Source organism: Ochotona princeps, chromosome 4 (assembly GCF_030435755.1).
Source record: "Ochotona princeps isolate mOchPri1 chromosome 4, mOchPri1.hap1, whole genome shotgun sequence".
Classification (NCBI taxonomy): domain Eukaryota; kingdom Metazoa; phylum Chordata; class Mammalia; order Lagomorpha; family Ochotonidae; genus Ochotona; species Ochotona princeps.
Genome location: NC_080835.1, coordinates 105331409 through 105358312, shown reverse-complemented (window position 1 = coordinate 105358312; position 26904 = coordinate 105331409). Strand labels below are relative to the sequence as shown.

Here is a 26904-nt window from a genome sequence, read left to right as displayed (position 1 = left end):
ACACTGCTAGCCCTATCTGTATATATTTTAATTGAGAAAAAAAATGTATCTGGACTTCTAGTTTCGCCAAATTAATCTTAGAACTTATTTCTTTCATGCATTGTTTAAGTAGAAGTCGAGAAATGAGCAGATGAGGATTCACAAGGATGTATGAAGTGACACAGCAGGTCAAGCTGCCACCTGGACATCTGTACCGCTTATCGGAACACCAGTTTGAGTCGCTGGGAGAGCTGATGAAGACGGTTGCTACGTGCAACCTGGATGGACCCTGGGCTCCTGAGGCTGGCCTGGCCCAGGGACAGGCTACAGGCACCTGCGGAATGAACCAGCAGATGGAAGGTATCTCTACATTTCTGGCTCTCCCTTTCTTCCTCTTGATACTTGTCTTTCAAATAAATGAATCTTTGAAAAAAAAAAAGATTAGTATACTCAAGCATTAGTTCAGCATTGGGCAACTTGCCACTCTTGTAACAAAATATGTGACAGAAACTAAAGGTGAGAGTTTTATTTCACTCACAGCTTTGCAGCTTCAAGTCTAAGATTGTGCAGCCATATATGTGGTCTCTGAAGAAGGCAAAGCCACGGAGTGCTATGTGTGTGGGAGGCGGACTGAGTGCGTCTGATCAGGTTTACACAATCAACACTCACGAGAATCAACCTTCTGAGGGACCGCCCTCAATGTCCTAAAGAACCCTCACTAAAGGCAAGGATTATAGAGGAACACACTAAACCACCACTCACAGCACCAACATCCCATGTTGAAGTACAGGTTCGAGTCCTGGATATCTGATTTTTTCCCCCCAGATTTATTTATCTTTATCTGAAAGGCAGGGTTACAGAAAGAGCAGACACAGAAACAGAGAACAGCTTCGAGAGCTGGAGCTGGGCTGGTCTGAGGTCAGGAGCTGGAAGCTTCCTCGGGGTCTCCCATGTGGGTAGAGGGGCCCCTTCCTAGACCATGACCACAGAGCCGGATCAATGTGGAACAGTTGGGACATGAACCGGCAGCTATAGGGGATGTTGGAGTTGCAGGTGGAGACGCCTACTGCGCCACAGCTCCAGGCTCCTGAGCAATCATCTCTGACTCACTTCCCTGGTAATATACCTGGGAAGGAAGCAGGAGATGGCCCAAGTGTTTAGGCCCCTGCCATCCATGTGCGAGACCAGGATGCAATTCCTGGTTCCTGGATTTGGTTTGGCCCAGACCTGGCTGTTTGGAGCCATTTGGGAGTGAACAAGTACACGGATTATCTCATGCTCTTTTTCAAATAAATAAATAAATTTTTAAAGATTTATTTATTTTATTGCAGAGGTAGTTTAGAGAGAAGGCGAGACAGAAAGGTCTTCCATTTGCTGGTTCATTCTCCAAGGAGCTGCAACAGCTGCAGCTGAGGAGATCTGAAGCCAGAAACCTGGAGCTTTCTCTGGGTCTCCCACATGTGTTCAGGGTCCCAAGGCTTTGGGCTGTCCTCCACTGCTTTCCCAGGCCACAAGCAGGGAGCTGGATGGGAAGTGGAACAGCCAGGACATGTACCAGCACCCATACGGGATCCTGACCACTAGGCTCCCACACCAGGTGCAATAAATACATCTTAAAAAAAAAAAAAAAGACCTCCCACAGTAAGTCCATGTTCTAAAATACTGTAATTACACTATATTTTGATCCCCTTATATCATTAACATATGGCTTTGGGGATAATTTTCCTTTTGCAGATCTTATTTATTTGAAAGGCATAGTGAGAGAGAGAGAGAGATCTTCCATCTGCTGCTTCGCTCCCCAGATGCTTACAATGAATAGGACAGGGCCAGGCTGAAGGCAGGAGCCTGGAACTCCATTGGGTCTCCCACATGGCCATCAAGCATTTGTGCCATCCTCTGCTGCTTTCCTAGGTGCATTAGCAGGTAGGTGGATTGGAAGCAGAACAAACAGGACTTACATCAGAGTTCTGATATAGAATGCTAGAGCTGTAAGAAATTGCTTAACCCATCTGAGCTGCAATGCTGGCCCCCCCAAAATAAACATCTGCATGAGGTCAGTAGCCAAATTTAATTCAAAGGAAAGCCAACTCTCAATTACAGTCAACAGGAAGCACAGTCTATCAAATGCAATCAACAGATGGCTACTTCTTTCCTCTTACACTACGTAGTCCCACAGCTGACGTCATAGTTTCTAATGGGCAACTCAACATTCAGCAGGAGGTAACCATTACAGAGTTCTTTTAGTGTAAGCTACCATGTTTCAGGTTTACAACGCCTTGCCTCTCACCATGAGAAGTTCAGTAAGGGACTGGAGAGCCTGCTTCCGGACAGACACTGCAGGGTCCCTGCAATGGTCCTGCAGAACTGACAGGTCTTTTTCCATATTTAAGACGTCGCAGTGTTTCAAAATACACACTAACACCTGGAAAACACATGCGTGACATGAAGTGATGACTGCAAAACTCTCCAGAAGTACAGCATATTTTAAAAGTGTAGAGAAACCTCCCACCTGGAGCGCAGATTTCCTCACATTGGTCTTATCATCCTTGATTCTCTTCCTCAGCATGGCCATGATGCATCTCTCTGTCGAGGGAATGCCAGAGTTTCAGTGTAGTCCGAGGGAGACGAGACAGCACAGGTAAACACACTCAGTGTAGACTTACTACCTAGCTTGTTTTAAATCTTAAGAAATCCGAATTAGGGCCTGGCGGCGTGGCCTAGTGGCTAAAGTCCTCGCCTTGAGCCTGCCAGGATCCCATATGGTCGCCGGTTCTAATCCCGGCAGCTCCACTTCCTCTCTGTCTCTCCTCCTCTCTGTATATCTGACTTTGTAATAAAAATAAAATAAATCTAAAAAAAAAATAAATAAATATTGAATAAACCACCTTAAAAAAAAAAAAGAAATCCGAATTAAAAAGAAGGAGGAACAAATGGAGTAATTTAATATTCACTATTAACAGCATATTTTTGAGACTCTCGTAAGTTTTACTTTAGAGGCTGGTACTGTGATGCAGTGAGCCAAGCTGCCACGCACAGTGCTGGCATCAGATAACGGAGTGCTAGTTTCAGTGTTTACAGCTCTGCTTCCACCTAGTTCCCTGCTAATCCGCCTGGGACAGCACGGAAGATGGCTCAAGTACTGGGGTCCCTGCACCCCGCATGTGGGACCATGACGGAGCTTCTGGTTGCTGGCTTCAGTCCGCTCAGCATCACTCATTGCAGCCAGCTGGGAGCCAAGCTCCAGATGGGCGAGCCATCTCTTTCTCTCACTCTGCCTTTCAAATACATTTTAAAAAACAAAACGAAAAAAAAAAATTGGCTTTAAATCATCGTCCCCACTTTTAAAAGTGAGTACTTTCAGACTGTTTACTGGAAGGCCTCTTTATACTCTGAAAAATGATGGAGGATCTCAAAGAGGTTTGGTAAGTAATACCTTATATGAGTTAGGAATTTGAACTGACAATTACAAAAGCACTTACTAATCCATTTAAAATCAGAATGACATGTTACTTCAAATGACATTTTTTCTTCTATTAATTTTTAATTTTTTAAATTTTATAGTAGGCTCTTGCATTTCTCCTACCCTATCCCTGTATTCCAACTCACAACTGATTTCTCCAATATTGTTACAGCATGGCCTTCAGTATGGTCCTTCAGAAGCAGTCATAACCCCATTATTCCGTTGGTTAAGTGTGTCTGACATTGCTGGTACAGACAATGGCAGACAGTCCAGCATCCTATTGATTTGGCAGTGGCAATGCATCCTGCATTGTATTTTCACAACTGGATATGATAGTCTCTATTACACCATCACTATACATTTCCTTAAATGAGAAGCCATAAAACAAAATCAACAATAGGAATAAAGATAATAAAATATAACCATATATTCCAAACGGACAAACAGAAAACAGAGATGTCTTGATATGAATTCTGTATTCTCTTTTGGGTACCCCTAAATGAGACTTAGTGACCCCTTTGCGGGGGGACCCATACCATAATTTAGGGACTATTGCTATACAAGAATGATTCAACACGGAAACAAATCAATGTAAGAATCACCATTGTAACAGAATAACCAGATGATTGTTTTAAGAGATGCAGAGACAGCATCCGTAGCATGCAATGCCCCTATAAGACAAAAATAATAAACTTTGGATAGAAGGAAACTTTCTTATGATGACGAAGGCCATCCTGAGAAAGCCCACACTGGACACTGTACTCAGTGGTGAATACCAAAAGATTTGTCTGTAGGGTTAGAAAAAAAGCCAAGATATTTAGTCTTCCCACTTGTATTCAACACTGTGCTAGAAATTCTAGCAATAGCAAATAGGCAAGAAAAAAATGTAAAAGTCCCAGTTTAGAGAAAAAAAAAAAAAAGGCAGCAGCAGCAAACTATCTCTATTCCCAGGAAATTTGAGCTGCTACATAGAAAGTCCTAAGGAAATTACCGAAAAAAAAAAAATCAGACTAGATAGTAAGTGCAACAAGGATGCAAGATACAAAATAACTAAAAATTACGTATATAAACTAGCAGAACACTTTGAGAATGAGACATAAGTTTATAACAGCAACACAAAGAATGAAATACTTGATACAAAACTTGAGACTGAAGTCCAAGAGCTGCTCACCTAAAACTACATATCACTGCAGAATTTAATAATTACTTGATCATTTTAATAGATGCAGAGAAATCTTCAAAGATCTTTCTAAAGAGTTAAATACATAAAAAGGCACCCAGTGTTGATGGGCTGGAGGCTTAACATGTTAATGTAGCTGCACTTCCAGCTGCTCTGCAGCATCAAAATTCAAGAGAATCCTGTTTTTGCAGGACATGCTGACAACCAGCTTCTTGTGGGAAGGGTTGAATCAACTTTGAAAATCACAAACTATCACCTCAAAATATACCTCCTTTAACACAGGAATGTTTTGAGATTGAAGACAATTATTCAACAGCAATCAGGGAAAGAGCTCTTTTCCTCTTCACTGCAGACACCCACCCCCAGGCTCTCATCATCTAAGACAACAGAAGAATGCATAAACCTTGCAATTTACTGTCCTCCATACAACAACTTCCCTACAGTTTCCCACTCTTGCTTTCCATTGCTTTGTGATTTATCTATAAGTTCACTGCTTTTTGTTGAGGATGTTACATAGTGGAGATCTACATTACGGCCTTGAGTTCACTTGGTATTGCAATTTTTCCACAAGGTGTGTGCCATGAAGCACTTTTTTTTTTTTTCTTTCTTACAGAGGTCTGTCTCAAATTCATTAATGCTGGTACTTAATGCTGGTACCTGCATTGTGGCACAGCAAGTTATCCCAACATGTACAATGCCAGCATCCCATATGATGGTGGTTCAAGTCCTGGCTGTCCTATTTCTGACCTAGCTCCCTGTTAATGTGCCTGGAAGGCAGCAGAAGATGGTCTATGTCCTGTAGGCCCACACCATGCTAGTGGGAAAAACCAGATGAAGTTCTAGCGTCCTGGCCTTGGCCTGGTCCATTCGTACCTGTTATGGACATTTGCGGAGAGAACCGGCAGCTGGAAGATTTCTCTCTCTCAAACATATTGACTAATTTTAAAATAGAGTTGACTCAATTTATAAACAAGTGAAAGAGATGGACATGACAATCACTGGCAAGGATACAGAGACATTGCCATAAATTGCTAGCGGGATTATGCAGTGGTACAGCCACTGTGAAAAAGTTTGGTATTCCCTGATCATGTCAAACAGTCACTGCATAGTCAAGTGCCGCCAGTCCTACAGACAGACTCAAATGGAGTAAAAATACATGCCCACTCAAAAATGTGCACAAAAATGATTACCTACAACAGCCAAACAATGGAAATGACCCAAACGGATAAAACTAAGTATGATATATCCATGCAATGGAGTATCATTCAGCCACAAAAAGAAGCAAATTGTAGATTTATACACTAACATAGATCAACTCTGAAAACATGTTAAATGAAAGAAGCTAGACACAGAAGAACACGCATCGCAGTATTCCACTGATGTGAAATGTCCTGAAAGGACAATTCTATAGCAACAGAAAGTGAGCGAGCGTCAGGGCCAAGAGGAAAGGGGGAGTATAAAGTGACCTCTAATGAATATGGGTTTCCTTTTTCAGCTGATGAAAATGTTCTGGAATTAGACTCCACAGTCTAAAGGTTTAAAAAAAATTATATTTGTTTATTTGAAAAATGGAGGGAGACACAGAAAAGAGAATTTTCCACCTGCTGATTCATTCCCCAAATGGTGACTGTGGCTAAGGCTGGGCCAGGCTAGACCAGGAATCAGGAGCTTCTTCTTGCTTTCCCATGTAGGGGCTGGGGCCCAAGGACTTGGGCTGTCTTCTGCTGCTTTTCCAGGCACATGAAAAGGGAACTGGATCAGAAGTGCAGCATTTAGGACTCCAACGGGCACCTATAGGGGATGCTTGCAACAGTCAGTGGTTTTACCTGCTGTATTGCAATGCCAGTTCTGTGATTTTTCTTTTAAATATTTATTTATTTCCAGAGAGAGAGAGAGAGAGAGAGAGAGAAAGATATATTCTTTGTCTGCCAGTTCACGCCTCAAATGGTAGCCAATGGCGGGGCTGGGCCTGCCTCCAGCCAGAAGCCTGGAACTCCCGTGTCTCCCACATGAGTGGCAAGAAGGAACCTGTGTACATGGACAATCTTGTCTTGTTTTCTGAGATACATTAGTAGGAAGTTTGAGCGTAAGTAAAATGGCTTAGACTCAAATCAGGGCTCATACAGGATGTCAGCAGGCAACAACTTAACCTGTTGTGCCACAATGCTGGCCCCCAATCCCATGACTATACCAAAAAAACCAAAAAACAGACAAAACCACCCCCCCAAAAAAAACCCACTGAATTATATACTTTTAAGTATTAAATTTTAAGGTCTATAAATTGCATCTTAATTAAAAGTAAAAACAAAGAAAAGAAAGCACTTGGCATAATGCAAAGCATGAAATAATCACACAATTTAAAAATGGGTATGTATTTGAGAAGCAAAGAGACAGAGACAAGGAGTAACAGGGATGGAGAGCTGTCTTCAGCTGGCTCATCTTCAAATGCCTGTAACAGCTTCTGGCCTGAAACCAGTAGCAAGGCACTCCAGGTCTCCCATGTGGGTGGCATGAATCTCATCTCTTAAGCCATCCCCACTGCCTCCCAGTAGGTGTGTCAGCAGGAAGCTGTCATCAGGAACAGAACCGGGCACCAAACCCAGGCACACTGATGCCGACTATGACTGTCCTAACTGATATCTTCATCACCACGATGAATTTCCCATCCTGTCCAATGTCCCAGGGTACTTGTAATGTCAGTAATGAATACATAAAGGAACTTCAAAATCTCTGTAGAAAAAAATGGAATTAGAAAAGAGGTAAATTTTGGCATTAGACAGAGCAGGTCTTAACACATCCCAGTTTCGAGTGCTTGGGCTCAGGTCCTAACTCCACTTGATTCCAGCTGCCTGCTGGTGCATATTCTGGAAGGCAGCAGGTGATGGTTAAAAGAGCTTTGGGAGACCAGGACTAAGTCCCAAGCTCCTGTCCTCAGGCTGGGCCCGGTTCTGGATGCTGTGGGCATTTGGAGAGTGAGTATGTAGATGGAATGTCTCTGTGGTTTTGTTTGTCTCTCTAAATCTCATTAAAAAAAGATAATGCGGCATAATAGACCATCATATCCAATTGTGAAGATACAATGCAGTAGGCAGCTCTACTTCTAAATCAAAGATGGACTCCCAGTGAAACTGTTGGATATATCTTGGCAATAGGATGCTGAACTGTCTGCTTTTGTCTGCACCAGCAATGTCAGGGCACACTTTAGTAGCAGAATGATGAAATGGCTGGTTATGAAGGACTATACTATTGTAATAATATGGGGGAAAGCAGTCGGAGGTGAGGGAAATCCCAGAGCCTATGAATTATATTAAAAAACTTAAAATAGAAGCAAAAAATTGCCTATGATGGTAAATTTAAAAAAAAGAATGCACATTTCTCATTGGTTGTCCAAAGTCCTGCTGTACATACATATCTGCTATTTCCAGTGTTCCTTCATATACGTGACTATGCTTTATTAAATCTGTAGACCCTAGGCCCGGAAGGGATTAAGATCTATATAAACATGCATTGAATAAACTTCACTATGCTAATCCTCTAGACACACACACATGCTATGTCTCATCTATTTATCTAGATGGTACAAAGCTGGACAGAACTGGCAGTGGACAAACTGTCTAAGCCATGGTGAAACACTATCTACTGTTGGGAACAGTTAGTGGTCAGCATGAGCCTTGCCATGTTTAGGCCTAAGAATGAAGAAGGCCATGGCAAGTGGTAAAGTGGGTGTCTTTCTGTCTTCTCAAGATGAAGCACTCCTTCGAGTGGTTATCAATCCCTCCAGGTGAGTGGGAACACCTCACTCTGGTGGAGCCCAGCTACCTGAGAAAGGCAGGTATAGGTATATACACACTCTGCAGCCTGGCCCAGTTGCTATGGAAACCCTGGTAGTTGACTGAGTGCTAATCTGAGGATAACGTGAAGGTCGCCACCTGGAACCTGACTGCTCCACACTACAGAATAAACAAGACTTAATCTAGTCACTATGTTCCTGCGATTTTAAGTTTTCCTGCTTTTTCAAGACCCTCAAATCTTTTGTAATCATGTACTAGAGGAAACTTAATATAACTGGCGTCTAGGGGCAGCTCGTGAATGTCTGCTGGAGTGGGTCTAGCCCCATGGTCCTCTCCAGCTAATCTTAGGTCACATGTGCTCCATCACTGTCTTCAAGCTTGTACTTCTAAGTCTTCCAGCCTTGTTTATGGAAGGACTTTATGGCTGGCATGTGATAATCGAACTACTCATGTTTTAAAATCACTTCTCTAAATGTATTTCCACACTCTCAGAACAGCAGTTGAGAGAAGACATGGAGAGTGTAAGAACTGTTTCCAAATAGGTTAGAACTGCTCCTAAATAGGTTAACCAAATTAACTAGTGTGGTGAGACCTGTACTGTTTACACAGTTTCTCTTCTAGGAAAACTCATGAGTTGTGGAAATCAGGAAGTTTTATAAATCGTAGCGCCTGAGGTGATGTATCTATTTAGTAACAGAGTTGGCACAAGAATCCAGATTTCCCCATATCTCTATTGTTTTTTTTTTCCACTGTTTTTTTTTTTTTTTCACATCATAGATGGAGTTCACACAATCTGACGTGAAGTGGGCTCTGGGTGTTTCTACCCTCCTGGCTCATCTGTACATCCCCAATAATTCAACCAAAGTTCCGGCAGCAGCAGCGTTCAGCATCTTGGGCTGAAGTTCACAGGAGAAAAGCCCATGAGGTACTTTCAGCAATATGTACAGCCCATTAAAAAAAGGTCTCACAATGTCAGTAAAGAGAAATTGTATCTAAACTGTGAATTGTCTTGTTCAATGGATGCTTGGACTCCATAGTTCCCAGACATGCATTAATATGTAGACTCTGGAATAGCTTATTCAATCAAGATGACATGGTGACAAAAGTAATAAAGAATGAAAAAACTTTTTTTGTAATGAGCTTTTCCCCCAACAGAAATTTTATCTCTATTGTACATTTCCTGGTAATGAGCTCTTTCGTTTGTCAGCAATCTCAATAGTTCACAACAAATTTAAAAAGAAACTGCAAGTATATGTTAATATTCCCTTTATGTAACATGTACAGTGGCTATCAATCCATGATATCTTGATATCAATTAATATCTTGGATATAGATTATTCTTTATCTTACATTAAAATGTTACAGGTATAACAGAAGTTTCTCCACATTTAAGATGAAAAGATTTCAATTTCTCAGAGTGAATTCATGAAAAACAAAGAAACCAACAAGTCTTTTAGAGTCTGTTGACAACTGTCTGAAATTCAACAGTACTATCCATCTCTCTTTGCTAAAATCTAACATACCCCTGGATCCAACAGGTTCACCACTGCCACTCACGCTGGTCTCCTCGGAGGGATGAGAAGGGTTAAGGAGCTGCCTTTGAGAAGAAAAAACTTGAAAACACAGAAGGCACAATCATTAAGGTAAGAACATATTTTATACTTTCAATAATGTCAGTATGACATTTTGCTCATTTAAGTTACATTATTAAAATGAACTTCAAATTTTTTTCATATTAATATAAATATATGGAAACATGGAATTAAAAGACAAGCTTATTTGGATGTAAAAATTTCGAAATCCATGCATAATTTTTTCCTAACACACCTGAACTTTTGGAAGACTCCTCATGTAAAGGACGAAAAAACATTTAAAATCTACGGAAAACTTTCAAGAGATGATTATTCAACATTTGAAACCATGTGGATTGGTTACCTGATGAATTTCTCAGCAAGGTGCCGGGGTGACACTCTGTTCCTATATCTGTAGAACCTAAAAATAGGTAAGAGGGGAAAAAGTCATGGTATTATCAGTCCACGGAGTAATCCAGATGAAGCTAACGGCACACAGGCCCTTTTGCAGATAAGGTGAACAGACTCCACAATGCCAAAAGCCGACCATGGCCTCCTCACTGGGTACGCTGTTTCCATCGATCACGAGCCCAAGACTGGCAATGTTCAACATGCAAGTAAACAGTGAAAACGGCTGCATCTTTAAAACAGGAGTATTTGATATACTTTGAAAAAGGCCTTTTAAATACATCGGGCTTGCTTATTTAAAAAGTTATTTAACAGTCAAAAATATCAAAAATAGCTTCTGACGTAAAGCTAGTTCATACAATGTGTGCTATTTTCATTCCAACAAAGAATTACTTCTTTGCAGATATTTTCTTGCCAAGCACTGCCCCAGTTTCATTTCACAGCAGCCACCACACTTACTGCTAATCATGAGTTCTTGCAAACTCTCCGACATGCTGGCCACAGACTGCTCCAGGCAGTGTGCGAAGCTGGACAGTGCTTTGCTGCGGACAGTCGGCGCCTTGTCTGAACAGCGCTCAAACATGATTTCCTGAACCAAGAACTTATGCTTGAGGTACTTCTGATGCTCCAAGGGGACAGTATTATCTGCCTCTCTCTCAGGCAGCTCTAAAACAGCTAAGACAACATCAAGGGTAAAAACTCGGTGTTGGATCTAGGAAAGCAAGATGAGAAGAATCCCCATCAGATAGGATGAAGAGCCAAGGGGACCCTTCCCCTGCATTCAGATTTTTCTGGCATCACAAGTTTCCAGAGTGAGGACTTGTGATTATTCAGAGAGATGTACTACCTTGGAACTTCGCGAATATTTGTAAAGCCAGGCAATAAATGTAGCATATTCCTCGCAAGGCAGTTTACTGAGCAGCTGGACCAGGGCTTGGGCTGCAGAGGTCCGATTCTCTGATTTATCAATCACCTAAAACAAAAAATGAGTCTCTGATTGATCAATCACCTAAAACAAAAAATGAGAAAAGCTGTCTAGCTAATATCGACTTGCAGGACTATTGAAACACACGGTAATACAGGCTGAAATTTGGTCAGTTGGTATTCTTTCATCAGTCTTTAAATATATGTAAATAATGGAAAGCTTCAGCATTAAGACATTCAGAAATGAAGCTGTTAAGAAATCTGCAAACCCTTGACCCAGAAAAGCACATATAGAAACCTAAGATATAATTTCAGAGCTTATGAACTCTTATGGTCTATAGGGTTCAAGTTAAGAACCACCTGTCTATAGGCCCGGCGGAGTGGCCTAGCAAATAAAGTCCTCGCCTTGAATGCGCCCGGGATCCCATATGGGCGCCGGTTCTAATCCCGGCAGCTCCACTTCCCATCCAGCTCCCTGCTTGTGGCCTGGGAAAGCAGTCGAGGATGGCCCAATGCATTGGGACCCTGCACCCGTGTGGGAGACGTGGAAGAGGTTCCTGGTTCCTGGCTTTGGATCGGCGCGCACCGGCCCGTTGCGGCTCACTTGGGGAGTGAATCATCGGATGGAAGATCTTCCTCTCTGTCTCTCCTCTTCTGTGTATATCTGACTTTGTAATAAAAATAAATCTTAAAAAAAAAAAAAAAAAAAGAACCACCTGTCTAAATGGTTGTTAAGAGGACATAGGAGGGGCCCGTGTCATGGCATACTGGGTTAGGAGTCTGCTATAGCAGTGGCTTCCCATACACCCATACATCAGGGCCAAGGTCTCAGGTCCGGGCTGCACTGTTTCAGTTGCACTGTTTGTCTTGCTAAGCAGCCAAACAACACCCAAATGGCTGGGATTCTGCCAGCCATGTGGGAGATCGGGATGCAGTTCCAGGCTTCCAGCTTTGGCCTGGACCAGCACTGGTTATTGGGGCCACTTGGGGCCACTTGGGGAGTGAGGAACCAACAGATGAAAGGTCTGTCTGCACCTCTCCCTTTCTCTCTGACAATGCCTCACAAATCAATAAATGCAATCATTAAGCAGTCTGAACACTGACACCATAAAGGAATTACTGTGTATTTTTTAATTGTGTTAATATTTTGAGACCACTTTTAAGCAGTTTCTATGTTTTAGAGACACATACTGTTTAAAAACAAACAAGCCAGTGTGCATGTGTGTTGACGCAGGGAAGTGGGAATAAATGACCCAAGACTGTCAAAGTGACTTAGCTGTTGGTGGTGACTCACCAACCTGTTCTCCCTATTTGTGTGTAACTAGACGCTTATTTTTTCTTTGTAAGAATGCTTCATCTAGAGAACATGTGAACATTAAAAAAAACTACTTCTAGTAATGATGTAGAGTTACTCCCAGTAGCTAATCCACAAACACACACATTTCTTTTCAATAAGCTTATGTTGCTCATTGAAATATTGCTATGATTATGAAGGCAAACAGTACCTTGGCACAGATGTGCTGCAGTAAGATACGAAGCAGCGGGAATACACTTTCCTTCAGTTCATCCACAAGTGAGCTATTGAGAAGAAAAGCACAGGCACTGTTTACAACACGCCTGTTATTACAACACAACAGTAATTTCCCTGGACTCTGTTCTTAAAAACCACTACCCTTGTGTTTCAGAAATTCTAAATAGCAAAAAACAATCTAATTTCATATTATAAGAGTTGTTTAAATGGAATAATGATCTAGCGTGTCAGTGGAAAACTATGAAGTTCCTTACATGTACAATTGTAAACAGCTATCACTACTTAGCCAAGTCATCATCAAAATGCAAATACAATTTTTTAAGACTCAGAGGGCAGTCACTAAATTTTACATTAAAATAAAAATATATCCTTTTGGGATACACGCAAAAATAAAAATATACTATAATACTGTACCACCTGGTGGTATCACAGCAAAATGCTGCTTGTTTAATGCATTTGTAGCATTCTCCAAACTTCAACCCCAGAACTTACCAGTGTGAGTAAATTTGATTCACGTTTTTAAAAATGGCCATCTTTTAAAAGGTTTATTATTTTTATTGTAAAAACAGATCATATTTACAGAGAGAAGGAGAGACAGAGAAAGATCTTCCTTCTGCTGGTTCACTCCCTTAATGGACTCAAAGGCCGGAGCAGAGTCGATCCAAAGCCAGGAGTCAGAACCTTTTTCTGGGTTTCCCACATGAGTGCAGGGACCCAAGGCTTTGGGCCATCCTCCATTTCTTTCCCAGGCTAAAGCAGGTAATTGAATGGGAAGTGGAGCAGCTGGGACACGAACCAGGGCCCATATGGAATCCCAGCACTTACAAAGTGAGGACTTAGCCACTAAGGCATTGTGTTGGACCCTTTGACTCACTTTTAACACCAAGTTTATTTGCACCATTTTATGAATATCTCTGCAACAAGCAAGATGATGAACTCTTATGGGAAACCAAACACCTTAGTTATTTCAACTTCAACACCTTAGTCATTCAACACCTTAGTTATTTAATGCTTTAAAAAAGAAAGAGGGGTTTTCCTGTGGTGCCAGCAGTCCATGTGGGTGCTGGTTTGAGTCTTGGCTGTTCCATTTCTGATCCAGCTCCCTCCTTATCGCCTGGGAAAGCAGCGGAGGATGGTGAATCAAGTCTTTGGGATCTTGCGCTTATGTGGGAGACCTAGAAGAAGCTCCTGGCTCTCAGCTTTGGATCATCTCAGCTCTGCCCATTGTGGTCATTGGAGAGTAAATGGGAGATCTTTCTCTCCTTCCCTCTGTAAATCTGTCTTCCAAATGAAAACAAATCTTAAAAATTCCAGAGGGATAGATATTTAGTTATTTAATGCTTAGAAACACTGTTAAGGAAGAGACATTTACCCCATGACCAGGTGACAACAGAGCTGCCCCAGGTGTGCACCACACTGCCTGCCATACATTCCTGCAAGTATGGACACACAGCATGCACCTACATACTCCCTCCACACTACACCATCAGGAAGGGGAAGAGAAAGCTGATGGCATAGCAAATACATCTTCCACACTAAAGGTATGACTTTGGATTTTACTTATTGATTTTCACTGATTCACTCCCCAGATGCCCACTGGGGATGAAGCTGGGAAAACCATGTGGCTCTTCCACATGGGCAGCAATAACCCAAACACCAGGGTCAGCACCCGCCAGCAGCCAGTGTCATGAACCAGGGATGGGAATCAGATACACAAGACAAGCATCAGTTTCCAGACACGGAGTTTTTCAAGTGAAGTTGAGTGGTTCATGAGGACAAAAACCGTCTACCAATGGTGATAAGAAAGGAAAAAGCAGGTTAGTCTTCTCCTTCAGGGAGTATTTTTTGTTGGAGGTCAGGGATGGAAAAAGTAGGAGAAACCAAGGAAAAGGTAGTGAGGAACAAAAGCCTACAGCTGTAGAGAAAAAGGCAGACTGGCTGGAGTGCTTAGGACGGAAGCAGACCAGCAGGCAGAGACAGGGCATCCATCCCTCCTGAGAGGCTGTCCCGCAGGCTGGGGAGTCAGCCCAAGACGGGCTTGGGCCCAGGGCTCGCAGGCTCCTTCTCTAACAGTGCCCGACACAGTACTAGCAACAGGGATCACAAGAACCATGGAGTGCTGTTTAGATGTTCCCACTGCCCTGAGGCCAGACATTCCAACTCCTAAGGCAACAGAAATCTTGATTAATGGAGAACAGATGATAGCCAAAACCCAGCATTAGTGTGCCTCACCTGATAAACTGGACGGCGTGGTTTCTTCGATTGATGACTTGGGAAGTAACGGTAAGGGGAGCACGATGAGACTTTTCACCTTGCTCTAACATTAATATTACGTTTAGCATTTGTTGAAAGACACAACGGATAACCTAGAAAAGGAAAGAAAACCCAGCTTAAAGAAGGACAAAGAATCCAAACAAGGCCTTCAACGACAGCTGTGTAGATTAAACTAGTTCAAGCCTTCTGAAGGAAGTCAGGTTAACATAATTTCTGGCTAAACATAGTGATGTGTTTCTTGGACAACTCTCAGCTATTCAGTTAAAGTGCAGTGTACATGAACAGTGTTCAACAACTGTTTGCAGGCAAAACAGAGACTCCACTTTCACTCCCACCCCTGCATGCTATAATCCCAAACTGTGGGATGGGGAACTGTTATTTACACATGGCAACAACGCTCCTAACATTGCTTTATTGAAAAAAGAGGAAGAATGCCATCTGACACTTGCATTTGACCTAGATTTGCCAAGCATCCTTTATTATATTATCTCAAATAACTCAACTGACTAGTTTACTGACTACATAAAAAATTTACTGAGAATCAAGTGTTTGTGGTATATCATTAAAAACTTCTGTACACATACAGGACTTTACTATTTGAATTTTAAACCTCACAACTCTATGATGTAAGTATGATGTGCTGCATAATTTCGATTTTGCATAAAATACACCCCAAAAGTAGTTTACAGTTAAATAATTAAAGATCTGGCTGAAACGGAGGCTGGGCAATTATCAAGTCAATACTTCCCCAATTTAAGAAATTGAACATCTTTAGAGTGGCAGTAAATGTAGTAAAAGGATATATTTTTGGAGTTATTTTATCTTTTAAGATTTAAAAAAAGTTTGGAAATTATTAGTTAATGATTTATTTGTGTGAAAGGCAGAATTAGAGAAAGTGTTCCATCCAGTGGTTTACTGCCAAATGGCTGCAATGGCTGGACCAGCTGAAACCAACAGCTAGAAACGCCATCCTGGTCTCTTCTGTGGGTGGCAGGAGTCCAAATGCTGGGGTCATCTTCCACTGCTTTCCCATGGGTAAGAAGTGGAGCAGATGGGAATGAGCAGGTGCCCATATGGGATGACAGCAGCTCAGTGCACTACACCATATACTGGTACAAAAAAGGCACTGGGGATGAAAGGCATCATTCTGAATTCTATCGCATTTATATTTCAAGCACACAGAAGTGATAAGGATATAATAAATTAGAAAATAGCAAACATTTCTTAAACTGTGCATTCTGTTCAGCTCTTGACAGGTATAATTTCATTTAAACTTAGGACAAACTTAAAAAGAAAGTAAGATTTTTTAAATCTTTTCTGTCTAGGTATGAATTCTGAGGCTTTCACAGGTTAAGTAATTCATTCAAGAACACATCGCTAGGAAGTGGTAGAGAGAGAATGTGTACAGAGACTTGCAGCACCTTAAAATCGCTGTCATCAAACTATGATTTATTTACCCTTTACTTGGGGAAGGAAGAGGAAACAAGGAAGAGCTCATGTGGCTGGCTTATTCCCCAGATGTTTGCAATTGCTGTAACTGCCTCTGCATTTCACAGAAATAAATTTTTTTAAAGATTGATTTATTTTTATTGGAAAGGCGGATATACAGAGAAGAACATCTTCCATCCACTAGCTCACTCCCCAACGGGCCGCAACAGCTGGAGCTGAGCCAATCTGAAGCTAGGAGCTAGGGTCTCCTACGTGGGTGCAGGGTACCAAATCTTTGGACCATCATCAACTGCATTCCGAGGTCATTGGTAGGGAGCTGGATGGGAAGTGGGGCCGCCAGGATTAGAACAAGCACTCATATGGGATTCTGACCCGTTCATGGCTAGGACTTTAGCTGCTGAGCTATCGCACCGAGCCCAGAAATAAATTTCTGAAAGCAATGTAGGGGACAAAAACAGGTGACATTAACCAAGAATGATAATCTACACACTGCCTCTAAAATATCAACTTAGGCCAATCAAATACTAAACAAAACATTAAAGCACACATGGTTTGCTCAGGGAAACCTGAAAATCTTACTACTGTTCACTTCTCTTTACAGTAATTTGGTGAATACTGTCACAAAAACAATAAATAAGCTGTTCCGTTTTCTGTCTGAAGTGTAACAGTAATTTGGTAGGGGTCCCAGTATTTGGGTATAAAGTTGGTATTGCAAAGTAGCCAGCAAATAGAAACCATTATGTTCTTTGCTGAGCAAATAACACAGAATCATGAAAATGTCCTACTGAATTGTCATTATATCGTATGTTTTTAATATCTTTCCACTGTAGGGTACATCTGCTTGTAACCCAACCAACAAATAAACTGAAGTGTTTTCTTTACCATATCTCCTCCATGGACTGGGGAGCACAGCAAATACAATCCATGATAGGCCAGCTCTGGAACAGACTTTGCTAGGTGGAGGCTTCTAAAGAAGGGAGGATAAAAAAAAACAGCATGAAGATGATTCTCTGTGGAATACTCCCTATCTCTATAAGCAGTATTTGAAAGAACAAGTTCTAAAGAGTTGTGTCGGTCAGGGTAAGATGGCATTTATACTTCCGAAGCAAAACTATGACACTGCTTTTAAAGTATAGTTCTGGAGGATTCACTGGCTCACCTGGCTTGAGTAACACAAAATTCATGGAGAACTGGCTCGAAATTAGTTAATGCAACAAAAACCTGGAAAACAGAATTTATGAAGAGGTCTGATTTTTCTTCCTCAGCAAATATTAACCATCATCTCTGGCCGTTGAGGCTACCCCCAAGGTTTCTGGAATTTTTATTTACCTCTACACAATTCTGTATACATTGTGGCTTTTCCTTCAGGGAAAACTTGGGAAGGAGCCTCAAAAAATTATTTAGAAGGTCAAAAATGGCATTTCGAATTTGTGAAAGGTCCCGTGCAGAAAAACAAATATTCTCCTCATCTTCTTCTTCTTTTATAGTTTCATCCATCTAGAAGAAGAAGATATGTGGAAATGACTGTGCTAAAGGTTTCAGTTACCCAACCCCAGATAGGACCTGGGTGACTGGGGTGACCTGACGGTGACCAGGTCCCTGGGTGATCTAGGCCCCCAGTCCCCATGGCTACAACAGTAAATCATCAGACTAACTGACCTCTGCGCTAGCTTCCAGTCACCAAGAATTCCTGTGTTTCTGGGAAGTTTTACATCAACAAGTCTGTTATCTTAGCACGACACATAAGATCCCGAGTGGACATCAACACTCAGAACACTTCAACCCTCCTCTCTAAAGACAGCAATGTGGCAAATTTATCAGCGTGTTTCAAACACAAATAACAAAGCTGGGAAGAGATGACCCAGGAGGTTGAAAGGTGAGAATATGGACACCCAAGAGAGAACTAAGTCCAATTTCAAATCTGGTGATAATCTGGTCCTTTTGGTTACAAACACGATGTCTCAAATCTATCTGGTAAAAAGCCAAACTTGAAAACAAACAAACAAACAAACAAACAAAATCACGTATCAGTAGAGATGCTTGATTATTCCGGTCCCGTCTCACCTCAATGTCCTCTTTCCTGAGTGGTTTTCCTCTTTTTCGGCTTCCCCTTGGATTAGTCTGAGAGCTTTTAGGCTGTTCTTTCTTTCTTTTCCGACTTGAATTAAAGTCTTGAGGCCAGCTCTTCTTTAGAATCTGAATGCACTTGTCAAACATCACCGGGTGGAAAATTTGATTGGCTATACTGCCTGTTCATAAAAGTAAACAGCTAAAAATCCAAAACAACAACAACCCCCAACCTCCCCAAAACCATGCTTTTCACTAACTCTGAATAACTGAACTGTCAGTAGAAAAGCATCATTCTCAACTTAGGCCTTAGGAATGAGCAACATTACATAATCAGAAATAAATACAGTTACGTACTGTGTAACTGTTTAGTTCAGAGACACTCAGGCTACTTCGACAAGAAAAAGAAGCTTTTATTCTAGGCAGGGGAAAATCTGACTGTCTGCTCCCTGGTGGGAGATGGCCTGGGATCACTTCCCTGTGGGGTGATTGTGTGAGGAAAATGGCTACCTAGGGTGTACATTTTAGGTTCAAGGGGTGGGAGAAGGCAGCAGCTCCTCTGTTTGAGCATGCAAGTGTCCTGCAGCAGGACTTTCATCCTGGGGAGTGGTTCCTGTAGGGCAATCCAGGTATTCCTGGTAAGTTCAGCATGATCCAAGGACTCATTCCAACTTGGACTCAGGCCCACACCCTGCTGCGTCCAGCCTCACAGTAACAATGCATCAGTCCGTGTGATTCCAAGAGACTACAACGCAGTTGAACATTTCCCATCATGTGAGTCACCATGAGGCATCACAGCCATGGTAAAACCAACCACAATAGAAGACTCCTATGCATGTAGAGATGTTAGTGTAAACAAACGTGTGCCCCCCAGTCACACGGGGGCACACGTACTATACAACACAGAATGCTACTGGCGATGATAAAAGTCCTCACTACTGGTTTATTTTTCTGCATTATTTCACAATGCATGCTTAGAAAAACAAAGCTCCCGGTGAGAAGTGTTATGCCATACAAGGTTGTGTCATCATCAGGTTGCGCATCTCATGGTCTCTGTGTCTACTGACTACATCAGGAGGCTGTGGTGGACATCTGGCCTAGGACACCAAGGCTTAGTAAGAGGAACTCTAGGGTGTTTGACCGACGGCGAAGTTCCCTAATGACGTGTTTTTTAGGTCATATCAGAATCTGAGCTACAAGTAGCTGTAAAAAGATTTCTTATCTGGCCATGAAGTAGTAATTTGTTTTGTACATTCCCTGTTGCTATGAACAACTCTAAAGCTAAACAAAAATTTCTAAAAGAACCATCAAAATACATTGGGCAGCAGGCAACCAAAGAAAGATAAGCCCCCACAGAGGGCAAACAAAAACTGAAATTTTCCCCAGTTCTGTAACTACAGGCAGTTTCTGGACAGTGCAGGAGAAATGGCGAATCCAAGCACACGGTGATGATCTGAAAGCAGAGGCAGAAAGGTAGAAACAGATGGAATGTCTGAAGAGCTGGAAGGGAGGGATCAGACACTCACACACAAGAATTCCAAAACTCCATACAAGGGTGAATATAAGCTATGCATGCCTGGGCCACATGGACGAAGAACTATCTAGAAGAAACGAAGGGCGCAATATTCCTACATTTCACACAAGGCTGAGACAAGGTAAAATTTTGGCCAGTCAGAGCGGAGAGATATTGAAACATCTGAGGCATAATCAGACTTCAGAAGAAAGGTACCTACAGTAAAAAGATAGCCAGATGTTACCACCACCACCCCGGATCCCTTATACAGTATGCACAGCATTTGCATAGCGCCTACGTACATCCTCCTGCATAACCTAAATCATCCCTAGATTACTTATGCCTCGTAAGACATAAATCATATGTGAGTAGTTATTACATTGCCCTGTATGAACAGCGACAAGAAGTCGCCTAAACACTTGCGGGGTACAACCAGCCATTACAGCGCACACCACCTGGTATTTACCAGCAACGATGTAACTTCTTTTCCTTAATACTTTTCAATCCACAGTTCACTGAATCCACTGATAGAGAGGGCCAGCTGTATACACACCTGGTACTTCTAGCAGCAAGAAATAAAGCCCAGCAGCATGAAGGCCATACTCGCGGTACTGCACACTGGCACTTTTCGTATGGACTGTTTGAACAAAGTGATAGAATAATGCCACCAAAGCATTGTGGGAGATATTGTTCTCAATGAAGAAGGTCCAAATGCTCTAAGGATGAAGATAAATCATAAAAGCCAGACATTAGCGAAATGGACAAATCTCCTATTTTTACTTGTATACACACTTAATGCCTTACACCGCAGGAATATACCAAACTGGCTCCTAATGTTAAATCTTCAGAAGGTCTACAACAAAAACATAAAACCTATAAATGTGTTATCCAAAATTGTAAAGCAACTAAGCATGTAAGAAATTTACCCATTTTTCAGAAAAACAAACAAACAAAAAACCCTTTTTGTAAGTCTGAAACATATATACTTCTCAAAAGCTATGGCTTCTTTTGGCTAGTCTTTCGCATGATGGCTTCATTGACTAATCCTCCACCTCCAAGCACAGTCACCCTATATAGACCCCAGTTCATGTCCCATCTAGCTCCCTCTTTATGGTCTGGGAAAGCAGCAGATGATGGCTCAAAGCCTTGGGATCCTGAACCCATATGGGAGACGAGAAAGAAGCTCCTGGCTTCAGATTGGCTCAGTGGTCATTTGGGGAGAGAACCAGCAGATGTAAGATTTTTCTGTCTAACCTCCTTTTTATAAATCTGCCTTTTCAGTAAAAATAAGTATTTTTTTTTAATGGCTTCAAATGACATGAACATTTTGATACCTTTTATACTACTCAGAAGTGTTATTCCTTTATGTATGTGAGATGTATCTGAATCCACTCATCACTAATTACTAAGCAACTTAGAGCACTTTCTTTCTTTAGGGTTTACTGACTCATCGATTTGAAAGAAAGAATGACAGAGGGAGAGGGGAAGACAGAGATAATGAGAGACACGTATCTTCTGTCGGCTCATGTCCCAAAAGCCTATAGCAGCCAGTACTGCACCAGGCCCAAGCCAGGAGCCAGGAACTCCACAGGTCACAGGGACCTGAGCACTAGGGCCATCACATGTTGCCCTGCAAACAGGAAGCAGCATTGGGAGCAAAGACAGGACACGACTCCCAAGAGGCAGCTGACTCCCTGAGCCACTACACCTGCTCCAGAGCAGTTTCTACATGTCCTACAGGTTACGGGCAATGGGAGCAGGAAAGTAAACACCTGAAGGTTTTCCCCCCGTATTTTTCAAAAGTAGCCAAGGATTAGACAGAAAATAAACTCTACAATAGAAGCAACAATTTGATTAATTTGGAAGAGGATATTGATAATTCTTGTAAGCTAAAGATAGCGATTACTAAATATGACTTATCCTTATCTTTTAAAAAAATAATAATACACTATGACTCGAGGATTCAAGAAACCAGATCCTGAACTTCCTACTTCCTTGAAGCACGTGGTAGCTACTGTGATCACCCACAATTCGTATCTCACGCCACATCTGTACCCCCTTCTTCATTATGAAGCTTCTTATCCTGTCTTTACAGCAACACTGTAAAGACATCCTCACTACTAATGCCACTTGCACCTACCTCCTCTGCCATGGAGCATCCAAGCACAGGCCTCCACCTGACCGGTCCCTTGGCCAGGACCTCCTCTCTTCTCCCACAGGACTCTTCTGGTATTCTACTCCAACACTGCTTCTGTCTATTATACCTCCCAAGCATGTCCTAACAGTCCCAAATGCCAAAGCTGAAAATCAGATACTTGCCCATATTGCTCCCTTGGTTAACAAAACCATCCTCTTCCTCCCTCGGAAATTTTGGGGAGGCTTGACGTCTTTCAAGCACTTTCTATATCCAGTTTTCTTTCCACTTTACACCATCTCTTAGCTAGCTGATAAAGGTCACTAGTTTACAAAAACCTGTTGATTTTAACCCCCAAAATGTCTCTAGTGTTTTCAGCTTTCCCACTTCCACAGCTGCAACTCCATGCTACACCATTAATATTCTTAACATCTAGACGACCAACATAATCTCCAAGGGATTTCCCTAAATTTTTTTTCACCCTGCTTCAGCCCATCTATGTCCAAGAACGCTCTTTTTAAAATGCACTTTTTTACATGCCCAAAGTCTTTTGCTTATATAGCTTCCTCCACACAGAACTGGTTGTAAGGATTAAATGAGTGAGTAAATTCATGATGCTTACCTCACAGATAATTAATGCCCTATTAAAAATATGAAAACTCTAAAGCTGACCTCTATGGTCTACTCTTAGTCTACTTCCCACCATCATTTCAAAACTCTGCATGCTCATGCTACATGACTCACAATTTTCAACACTCCCTGCATACCCACTGTGTTGTTCCTGCACCAAGAAAACCCTACAATCCTAATTTCTGCTATTAACTTTCTACCCGTTGTGAAAACAGGGCCATTTTCTTTTTCCCAATCCTCTGCGTTCCCTGTTGTATGGCCCCATAGGCCATATCTCCTCTGCGTTCCCTGTTGTATGGCCCCATAGGCCGTACCTCCTCTGCGTTCCCTGTTGTATGGCCCCATAGGCCGTACCTCCTCTGCGTTCCCTGTTGTATGGCCCCATAGGCCGTACCTCCTCTGCGTTCCCTGTTGTATGGCCCCATAGGTCGTACCTGCACTTCTCCGGGAGCATGTTTTTTCACAGTGTGGTTCACTATTTTAGGGCTTACCAATGTTAGGTTTATTTTATTTGTTTATCTTTACCTCTGTGGACCTGTGCTCTTCAGTGGCAAAGGGCAAAAGACTTTCATACAGTTTTGTGAATGCATTTAACCCAGTCTCAATGATCTCTGCTTCGATGTTGGCATCCAAAGGCTCCGTTTCGGTGAAGTCCAATTCCCACACGGTGTCCACCCATTCTAAGGAAAAATGCAATGAGTTTAATGAAATACTCAATATTAATATTGGCTTAGCATAATTAAAGAAAGCAGAAAAGAAATCTTTTTTCTTTCTTAAAACCCTGACATGTAGCTATTGGGTTAGTTACCTTCTAAAAACACTGTAGGAACCCTTTTTAGATACTTGTGGGGAATGACACCTGACCAACACTTAATGACCAGGCTTCCTTACATACTCCATCAGGAGAAGAAAAAGGTGGCTGCCGATGCTCCTCGTGACACCTGACCCCTGGGACAGCGATGCAGCGTACTACCAAAGAAACACCACGTCCCTGAGAGATTCCAACTACGGCCGACCCACAGGGATGCCAGAGCACGCCGATGCAGAATGTACGGTGACAATAATGCAGCGTTCCAACTGCTGTCCTGGTCAATCTCCTACTCTGACTTCTCTAACCAACCACACTTCAATGCTTGGTTTTGTCCCATCTACCTAAAATTAGGACTAGAGGGAAATATGTGGACATCTCAAACTACTCATCAGATATTTCTTCAAACTAACAGTCTTTAAATATTTGATCACTCATTATGGGAAATTGGGCAGTGCATGAGAGAAAAGAGACAGAGAGCCTCCACTTTCCTAGCAGAATTTTTTAATGATTTTATTTTTATTGGAAAGTCAGATATACAGAGAGGAGGAGGAGACAGGGAGGAAGATCTTCCGTCCATTGATTCACTCCCTAAGTGGCTGCAATTGGCTAGAGCTGCACCGATCTAAAGCTAGGAGCCTCTTCCAGGGCTTCCACGTGAGTGCAGAGTCCCAAGACATTGGGCCTTTCTTGACTGTTATCCCAAGCCACAAGCAGGGAGCTGGGTGGGAAGCAGGGCTGCTGGGATTAGAACCTGCGCCCATATGGGATCCCAGGTGTGCAAGGCAAAGACTTTAGCTGTTAGGCTACCGTACTGGGCCCAATCTTTCTAGCATAATTTTGATCCCTATAGTGAATTTGGAAAAGGCACAGCTAACAAGCTCCATCTTTCTTAGAACACAATCTTTCCATCATAGTTTATCACTGGACTTTGATCCTGGAGAAGAGCTCTTGCATCGTACGTGGCTCTCACACACTCCATCCAAAGGCACACAATGTGCTGTCTGAAGGAAGACCTGCAAGCATCTCGGTTTATCTTTACATTTCCAATGCATTCTTCATGTGATAAAGTGTTGTCTCCCAATGTAAAACTGGTTGGATGTGTTTATGCATCTTCAGCGGCAGCTGGCGCACTCCTGCAGGACTGCCCTCAACAATCTCCGGTCTCTCTCAGAGGTCCCAGCCAGGATTATAACTTACAGCTGGAACCTTCCTTAGGGGCAATCACAAGCAGCCTTATCAAACAGGAGTAGGTTACCAAGTTTCTCCTGGACTTTGTCTTTGCCCTTTTGGGTCCCAGCCCCCAGATATCTTCCCGGGCCTTTACCTTTCTTGATTTACTTTCTGGTATGCTTTTCTTGTTGCACTTGGGATCGCAGAGTTTGGAGAGCAGCGGCAGCCACTGCAGCCTTGCTAAGAGATCAGCAGAACGCTCTGGCAATGGGTTAATGCTCACTCTAGACAACAGCAAAACACCTCATTTTTTCTTATGCCTTGTTTACAATTACTCTCTCTAGTAGCATCAAATCTAACTAGGAAGGCAGCCATTAGCCCTGATTTTTAGTCTTCCTCAAAATCACCTGTATGACTTCAGCTATCTCACTGGTAACACTCCTGAGCCTCTACGGCTTCACAAGGTGTAGGTAATAATAGCCAGCAAATGTTCTAGAAGGAGACTCAGCATGTTACAGGCAAGAGATCAAGATGAAAGGAGCCAGCAGAAAGGAAGGAAGGTCAAAAATGGTCACTCTTCACAGTGGATTTAACACTTGTTGAATAAACTTCAAAGTGAAAACTTCTTATATGCTGACTTGTTTGTTCCTGTGAGCAGAAAAGACTATCAGCATCTTAACAAAAGAGTACTGGAGCCCAGTTCTCATTCACATGTGTTCAATGAGAACACAGACTGGGGACTACAGATGAACCATGCACAATGTTTAGCATCTCATAAAAATAAATAAATTCAAATTAAGTCAAGAGACAATGGAGACAAGAGAAAAAATCTTGCAAAAGAAGCCACTTTGCCATTGAGGGGCAAAACAAAAAAGGTGAGGTGCTGAATTTCCTTAGCACCACCCCAAGGACCCACAGGAGAAACCAGACGATGGAGGGAAGCTATCACAGCTGTTGTGGCCAACGAACAACAAATGACTCCTTTCTCTTACAGGCTCACGCTGCAGGTGCTCAAGACTCATTCCCACCCAGTTCTGATGATGTCAGCAACCTCCCCGTCTTCTTTTAGCAACTTCCCCTGCATTTATACAAGTCTCAAGAAGAGAGACGCCCACAGGTATACTTACCCAAGTCCATCAAATCCTAGGGACAGACAGAGCTGCATGTGTTTCAAGCGGAAGATGCTAACAGGTAGGTCCTAATTCAAGAATCATCTTTTTTCTTTTTTTACATTTAAAAATATTTTCTTTTGTTTAATGATATAGTTCCATAGGCTTTGGGGTTGCCCGTGCCCTTCCCCAAGCACTGATTTCCCTTCTAGTTTTACAATGGATGTCCTTCATGAACAGTCACAAGTCCATCACGCTATTATTGAAGTGTTTCCCGACAGTGTAGGGATGGACATTGTCAGGGAGTCCATCATCTTACTGTTAGGATGTATTAAATTCTTTCACTGGGGACTTTGGTCTGTATGCATAATCTTTTTTTTTTTTAAAGATTTATTCATTTTATTACAGCCAGATATACACAGAGGAGCAGAGACAGAGAGGAAGATCTTCCCTCCAATGATTCACTCCCCAAGTGAGCTGCAACGGGCCGGTGCGCGCCAATCCGAAGCCGGGAACCTGGAACCTCTTCCAGGTCTCCCACACGGGTGCAGGGTCCCAATGCATTGGGCCGTCCTCAACTGCTTTCCCAGGCCACAGGCAGGGAGCTGGATGGGAAGTGGAGCTGCCGGGATTAGAACCGGCGCCCATATGGGATCCCGGGGCTTTCAAGGCGAGGACTTTAGCTGCTAGGCCACGCCGCCGGGCCCTGTATGCATAATCTTTTAAATTGATTAAAACAACTAAAATGAAAAATGATGGTAGGCCTTGAGAGTCAATGGAAAAAGTGTGCAAGAATGCAAGATACTTCAGCTCAAAAGAAATCTTTCCATGAACTTTTAAACTAATATGCTTTAGTTAATGGCTGTAGGAGTATAACTGATCAGATCTTTAAGAAAATAATTG

At 42.3% G+C, this 26904-nt stretch overlaps 1 protein-coding gene across 1 annotated transcript in view; it reads right to left on the bottom strand.

The window, feature by feature from the left end:
* The window catches only part of NCAPD3 (non-SMC condensin II complex subunit D3), a 64201-nt gene that overhangs the window by 33157 nt on the left and 4140 nt on the right, over nt 1-26904 (bottom strand). Inside the window, exons 2-15 of the mRNA XM_058664091.1 lie at nt 23437-23591; nt 20701-20863; nt 18632-18816; nt 17897-18064; nt 17727-17788; nt 17450-17534; nt 15077-15210; nt 12819-12891; nt 11237-11362; nt 10849-11101; nt 10346-10402; nt 9934-10023; nt 2489-2562; nt 2267-2401 (exon numbers count right to left, since the gene is read on the bottom strand). Coding sequence (XP_058520074.1) covers nt 2267-2401; nt 2489-2562; nt 9934-10023; nt 10346-10402; nt 10849-11101; nt 11237-11362; nt 12819-12891; nt 15077-15210; nt 17450-17534; nt 17727-17788; nt 17897-18064; nt 18632-18816; nt 20701-20863; nt 23437-23591 — 1760 coding nt within the window. The remainder of the gene's footprint in view (nt 1-2266; nt 2402-2488; nt 2563-9933; nt 10024-10345; nt 10403-10848; nt 11102-11236; nt 11363-12818; nt 12892-15076; nt 15211-17449; nt 17535-17726; nt 17789-17896; nt 18065-18631; nt 18817-20700; nt 20864-23436; nt 23592-26904) is intronic.